The sequence below is a fragment of the Etheostoma cragini genome, chromosome 20 (genome assembly GCF_013103735.1).
Source record: "Etheostoma cragini isolate CJK2018 chromosome 20, CSU_Ecrag_1.0, whole genome shotgun sequence".
In the NCBI taxonomy this organism is placed as follows: Eukaryota; Metazoa; Chordata; class Actinopteri; order Perciformes; family Percidae; genus Etheostoma; species Etheostoma cragini.
This window is the reverse complement of record NC_048426.1, coordinates 17,558,926-17,565,997: the sequence shown is the minus strand read 5'-3', so window position 1 is coordinate 17,565,997 and position 7,072 is coordinate 17,558,926. Positions and strand designations below refer to the sequence as shown.

Here is a 7,072-nt window from a genome sequence, read left to right as displayed (position 1 = left end):
TTGGGGGTTTAGGGGTAACACAAGGGAGTTATTGATATGGATGTGAATGATAGGGTGAGAAATGGGAGGGGAGGCAAAGAGGAAGCTACAGTGTGAGAATGTGGGAGATATAAAGGGAGGGGGTCTCTTCATAGTCACTTCATTTCACTCGCTGAAGTGCAATAGCAAGTGGAAAGAGAGAAGAGGCCTTTGTCTATTTAGGCAGACATGAAATGGAGACTATAATAATGCAGGACTCAAGAATGTGTCTGCTGGTTTACCGCCATCCCAGCACAGGCCAACATAGAACCAGGACATCCAGGCTTATGAACAGATACAGCTTGAGCATTGATGTTATGGCTACAAACCCAGTCAAGGGTGTTGATAGCCAGGCCACATCTTCCCAGGACCATGAGTGGACTCTTAAAGGGAAACACTAATTTTCTCCTTATTTCTAAAGGAAACAATAGTGTCTTTTGTGAATTTGTCTCAAAGCAATTAAAGAAAAGAAATAGTTTCGTAGCATCCATCCAGCTGGGTCCTGGCCATAACACTACACATTAGTGATACGTGACATTAAACTTATTCATTGTTAGTCACTCTGTGAAGCGAACACAAACAATTCGTTTTTAAAGAGTAAAACAAAAAGTGAATCCTCAATTTATTCGCCACTACATTGCATGGCTCTATATGCCCTGAATGTTTTTGCCACTGTTTTGGTGGCTCGCGAGTCTGTTACATAGTGGTAACTTAGCGACGCCTAGTGGTCATAAATATGAACTGCGAGCACTTCACAATACAATAACGATGCATCAATAGGTATAAAGTCGTTGCTGCATTTAACTTAAAAAATAAAAGTGCCATCACAATTCCAGTCACTCGAATTTGAATTTGGGTGTTACCCCCTTTCAGGTGAAGAAGGAGGGTAACACCCAGAGAGGTCCTGAACTCTCCTGAAACCAGCCGAGCTTTCTTTGAAATTCTTCTTTGTTCTTTTCCGACATGCTCGCCAAGGTTTGGGCAGACTTTGTGCAGAGCTTTCGGACCAGTCTACAATCGTTCAGGTTATGCTGGCAGGTACAGTAGCATTATTTATTTGTTAAAATGTCCAAAACTAATTTATTTGCTCACAGGCTATGTTTGTGGCTACCTAGGCCACTGGAAAAACATATGTAGGCCTACGTGACATGACGGCACTGAACAAACTACAGGCTATTTTTACGGGTTTAAGTTGTTGTTTTTCACTCGCATAACTCCGGCATTTGAATGTTAATGACAGATATTTTAAGTGCCGTTTGAGTGGTTAAATTACAGATTCATTTTTTTTTTATAAATACAGAAAACCTGTACGCCTACAAAAACGTATTTAACATTTTAAAAAAGAACGTGTGTTTGGTTTTTGTAAACTAAGCTAATTTAAATGAACCTACGATGCAACCTTACGTTAGCGGTTATATTTAATTACACACCTTTTACCCATTTTTAGATTCGTGAAATGTGTTTTAATTACTTTTTTGTATAGTTAGGACGAGGCTATTTGTTTATTTTCTTTTTGTATAAGATTCCAAGAGTAAGTGTTTCACAAATAGGTGCAGCAACCACAATTTGGCCCAAAGTTCACATTCACAACCTAAAAATGTGATACACTAATTTTATACACCTAATAATGCTGTTCTTACCTAGGCCTACTACTCGTTTTGTAAAGCTAACTTTATTCTGTTATCATTGAAGTGGGGGAAAAAAGAAAACAGTTAGGTGTATATGTGGTTAGAAGATAGCTGCCAACTAAATGAAGCCAGAAATATCCGATTAATTTCTTTAGAATGGATCTCAGAACTAAAAATACACTTTCACCACTGCAAAAAAATCCAACAGGAACTTACACATAACCTTTCGCATCTACAAATTAATAAACGGAAGTCTCTAACTTAAAGTTACTTCACACACACACACACACACACACACGGTAAGTAGACATGTACTGTGGTTTCTGTGGTGATCGTCATCTAGCTACCACAGACAGCCAGTTAACTCACAACCCGGAAAACAAACTGTGATGCATTTGTGTCGTGAAAGACAGACACACAGAGGCATACAATGATACATTGGCACACAACGGTTGAGTTTAAGATAAGAGCTGTTGGATATGATTTGCTGTCATTGTGTAAGCTTTTAGAGTAACAGAGGATACAATACGTATTACCTGTGTGGTGTTTGGGCTAATTAGGGAAGTTTTACCTGGTATGTGTCTTCCTCTCTTCTTTTATTGTTCTCAGTGTGGACATTTGTAGATTAAGTTTGTGGTGAGTGGTTAAATGCAAGCAACTGCAGCATGACTTGAATTATCTATGTTAAATGATAAATAGACTCTTTTGGGGAAATATCCCAAAATCACAAAAGTATAATGGGTGGTTTCTGTGAAATTACACCCAGATCTTTGCTGTATTGTATTATGGCTAGTTAAGTGTTTGATATTGTGTGGCGTTGATATTCCCTCTGTTTCTCTTATGAAGCTTTGTCCCTTTAAAAATAAGGAACTTAAGTTTGCAGAGGAAGTTAGGCCATAATGGCAACTATTTCTCAATACCCTTCATGTCACTGGTCATTTAGGTTGAGACATTGCACTGTTCTCGACACTGCTAAAAAGCTATGTTTTTTTATTTGATACTGCAAAGAAGCTTTTAATCATCAATAATTTTAGATAGGGTATGTGTCATATGCTGAATTGCTGACAGTGGCAGTTGTGACACTAGCTGTGAGTCAGTGCTGTTCATGACTAGTAACTTTTTAAGTTTTCAACCTTTTTTCAGACTGATTTATTTCCATAGAAGGAATATTTGTGCTGTTTCTACTCACTTTTTCACTCTGAAAACAATTGAGAAACATTGTCTGTGCTGTTTGCCCATGACATCACTTCCTCTTGTCATGTTCGGGCGAAGGTTTGATGATCATTTTCTGCCCATTTATCTGTGGGAGGTAATACTGTCAACCTACTCATCTGCGGATAAGGTGTACCTTTTGGTTTCTTTCAACAGGCTGCCTTCCCCATATCAGTGCCCCCTTCAATGGCTGCCGATGACTACAATCCTGTAAGTGTTTCTTCCTTTTTTGTGTCTGACACAGGCAGAGGTTGCCTTGTTCTCGCCATCAGTTAAATAGAAACCTGCTATCATTTTTGATGGGTAAACAACTTCTGCTTCTCCTATTTTTTGATGACAATTTAAAGTATTTATAGCATCAAGGATTTATAATCCACCGGGTGCTTAGCTGGTTATTGTCTAGTTTGGTTTCTCTAAGGGTTTTACTTTATTATGTATGAATTTATTTATTTATTTATTTGAAAGTTAAGAGAAAATGAGAGTAGAGAGCAACAAAGCCAAAGACACAAGTCACAGAGGAGGATGTTAGAGAGCAGCGTGGGGGTGTGTTAATGTGGAGAGATAGAGAGAAAATGCATGTGACACTATGTGTGAAACAGGATGTTTCAGACAGCCTCTTCTTCTTAGCTGTGGGGTCTGGAGAAAAATATTGTGTTCCTCTCCTCTACTGCCGCTGACCTAACGTTTGCCTCCTCTGCTCTCCTCCACAAAGGTCTCCCTCCGACACAAATCCAAGAAGACGACCCGAGGAAGTAAGTTGTCACCATTAAGCTCTCATCACGTTGTCTCTGTGTGTGCCCTCAACTGTAATTTGGACCCTCTGTGGGCGTATGAGAAGTGGCAGGGCAATTGGTGTGTGCAGGGGGCTTCAGACTTCAGTTCTTTAGTTCAGTTCAGTTCTCTATTTTGTCTCTCTGTGCCTTGGATTTTTCCTAGAAGCTAATTTGAGTTCTGTTTTTTATGCTATAATCAATAATAATTACGCCAGGCTGATCCATAACTAGAAAAGATAGGCTGAATGTGGAATATCACCTTTTGAAACGTGGATGCTGTGTGGGTTTGTCCAGTGTTATTTTTAGACTTCATTTGGTTATTGAAACTGGAAAAGTTTTTGTTGATCGTGTTACGATGTTAGACTCTGCAACTTCTTGTTTCCTCTAATGATATACTTTTGCTTCTCTGTGGACAAAGGGAAGAAGGTCTCAGTGCAATAATGTGCATGTGTTTTCTGTGCACAGGCAATGGTACGATGAGCAGAAGACGAATCTCGGTCAAAGAGCTGGGTCAACCAGACCACCAGGGCTGGCTGTACAGAAAGAAAGAGAGCAAAGGCTTCCTGGGTATAAAATGGAAGAAGTTCTGGTTTGTGCTGAAGAAGACGGCTCTCTACTGGTACAACAACCAGCTGGTGAGTATTCATCAGAACCCATTTATAATAGACACGGGTCCAACTGCTGTCAAGGCTCATCACTTAGCAAACCTTGAGCTACACACAATTCCTCAAAAGAAATGCTAAACAAGTAAAGTCCTCTTTCTGATTTGCTCACTTGTGTACACTCTCATTTGCGTAATTAGTACTGGTTACCTTACTTTGTAGTATATTATAATCAAAGTGGTATTCCACTGGTATTTATGTAAGTTTTACCCCAGGCTGTGAAATGCTCTGACGTATTCCGCCTCCCTCTCTCTAGGCTGTGCTTTAAGAAAATAAGGCTGCAATATTCTTGTTTTTTTCAAATTCAAAACACCTTTTCAGCAATGAAATGCATTTAAACCAAATACATCATGTTGTTGACTGATTTTTTTTGGTGTTATTATTATTATTATTATTATTATTATTATTATTATTATTAAAAAATATTGTGAATGGAGATATTTCTAGAAGAGGAAATGTGTTTCTCCTATACAAGGTTCTGAAAGAAAGATAAAAAGAAAATGTGGTTTAAAAAAATGTAATAAACAATATCCATCATTGTGTTCAAAATTAAAAACAGGACAGTTTGCAATAGTGCATTGTATTTACATACGTATGAAGTACTGCTGTGAAACATTTGCACCTTTTGAACCATCAATCAAAAAACTGTGGACCCATCCATTTGTAATCCATCCATTCTTAGTACTTTTTAAGAAAATTAGTTTTTGCATTACAGAAATAGAATAATAACCAAATTACGTTGAATCTTAATACAGCATTAATCTTTTTTAACACAACATTTATTGAGTCACCAGTGTACTGTGTGAGGCATGCGGGGCAGCAGATGAGTCATACTTGTTTCTGCCACAGCTGTCTCCCTGCTAGCCGGTCACTGCAGGAACCGGCAAGCGGTGTCACCGTGTTTCCTGTATGCAACTCTGTTACATACAGAAATATAACTGACACTAAGCTTGATTTTACTGGCAGGATGACCTCAATCAGATCTACTCTCATGTCAACCTCGCTTGGCAGGACAAAATAGAAGAAGTAGCCTTCTGCAATTCAACTGTTGGTGTCATTGTCAGGAGGTGGTTCCTTTTGTTTGTAACGCTCACTGTTGTTCAATCTCTGCGTTGCAGGCGGAAAAGGCTGAAGGCTACATTGACCTCGCCAACTTCATGATCGACAGAGCCATAGAGTGCAAGAAGAAACAGTAAGCTCACAGTTTAGTTTCTAGTTCATCTCAATCAGATAATCAGATAAGACACACCATCAGTGGTGTGAACTATATCTATTGTGGGACCTGAATGACATAGAAAGTGCTCCTAATCCCAGTGAAAGGAAGCGTATAGTCTCGAAAATATCTAAGAAATGGTCAATAAAGTAGAATAAACATAGAGTTTTATTTGAAGTTTACATAAATTCCAGTAGAAACTTTTTCTCATTCTGTCTTAATGGCTTTCCGTTTACTTTTCCTCATGCAGTGCGTTCAAAGCTTGCCACCCACACGTCATGATGTTCTATTTTGCTGCTGAGAGCCACGAGGAGATGAACTTGTAAGTCAAAATAAAAGTACAACATTGTATGTATTTTTCAAAGGGTATTTTTTGAAAAAATATTGTCTCGTTTTGTCAAATGCTGTTGAGTTGAAGGTTCTTTTTCTTTTTCAGATGGTTGAATAAGCTTGGACTAGCTGCAATTCACTATGCGCCGACAGAACCAAGCACTGCCGTTGGTGAGCATCCATGTCAATCAGAAATGTATTACTAAAACTAAGAAAAGCAGCCTTATTCTAAGCTTGACAAAAAATGCTTTTTTTAATTGAATCGGATTGGTTGTGGAATTAAATTTATGAGACTTCACTTACTCTGCATAGATTAATTCAAATTAAAGATCGTATATGTATTGTGTGTGTGTGATGCGATGCAGAGTGTTATAGTGAAGCCAGTGACCATGAAGAAGCTGAAAGCACAGAGATTCCCCCTCCACCATACTGTGAACAAACCCTGCGGGACTCCGTGGATGCGTCCGGTCCACCTGGAAGCACACATCAGGTCAGTCATGTCTCTTCTACAAACAGTTGACACCAAACCATCAGTCACATCTATGTTTATTCTTGTGGAGCTGGTATATTTTGTTTTAAAATGTACAAGATTTTTTTTCTTTCCATATGTAATAAAATTGCCGTATTCGACTGAACAAAAGCCACTTTTAATTTATGGTACAGTATTAGATCTGACGATAGTGCATTTGTTGTTCAGGGTACCCTTCCTCCCCCCTACTCCTCCGCAGTCCCCAGCGAAGCCAACGGTTCGCTCTCGTCTCCCGTCAGTACGATGACATCACAGAGCTCCACGTCCTCACTTGCCAAGCACCGGCAGTCCTGGTTGGACCTGGTCTCGCAGGCTTCCCCTCCCACTGAGGAAACAGCGGTGCTGTGCTCAGTTCAAGTACACTCACATCAACCTCCGCAAAAAGAAACGGAAGAAAATGATGACTCCCAGGTGTTGGAGGGCTTGCTTCAACCGGACCCTCCTGAAGCGGGATCCAGTGAGAAAAGCCGTGCTGCGGAGGGGGTGTTACAAGAGGTTGTGTCAGGTGCCGTAAATGAAGGTGAGACAATATTTTACTCCTTTTTGATTGGTTTTGTGGCTTATATGCTTTAAAAACTTTAAAACAGTTGGTTTTGTTGTTGATCAAATTTCAAATAAAGGAAACTGCATATACTTACAGTGGGTACGGAAAGTATTCAGACCCCTTTAAATTTTTCACTCTTTGTTTCATTGCAGCCATTTTCCAA

The 7,072-nt window shown here is 39.3% G+C and overlaps 1 protein-coding gene across 2 annotated transcripts in view; it reads left to right on the top strand.

Moving 5' to 3' along the window:
* The first annotated feature begins 824 nt into the window (after nt 1–824).
* LOC117935719 (interactor protein for cytohesin exchange factors 1-like) overlaps nt 825–7,072 on the top strand; it is an 8,677-nt gene continuing 2,429 nt past the window's right edge. The window contains exons 1-9 of one of the 2 annotated variants that reach the window (XM_034858133.1): nt 825–1,056; nt 3,015–3,068; nt 3,571–3,610; nt 4,097–4,266; nt 5,412–5,485; nt 5,757–5,828; nt 5,943–6,007; nt 6,202–6,326; nt 6,534–6,885. In XM_034858133.1, the coding sequence (XP_034714024.1) occupies nt 982–1,056; nt 3,015–3,068; nt 3,571–3,610; nt 4,097–4,266; nt 5,412–5,485; nt 5,757–5,828; nt 5,943–6,007; nt 6,202–6,326; nt 6,534–6,885 (1,027 nt within the window). In that variant the 5' untranslated portion in view covers nt 825–981. Of the gene's footprint in view, nt 1,057–1,939; nt 2,221–3,014; nt 3,069–3,570; nt 3,611–4,096; nt 4,267–5,411; nt 5,486–5,756; nt 5,829–5,942; nt 6,008–6,201; nt 6,327–6,533; nt 6,886–7,072 lie in introns of those variants that run through there. The other variant, XM_034858134.1, reaches the window with a different exon arrangement.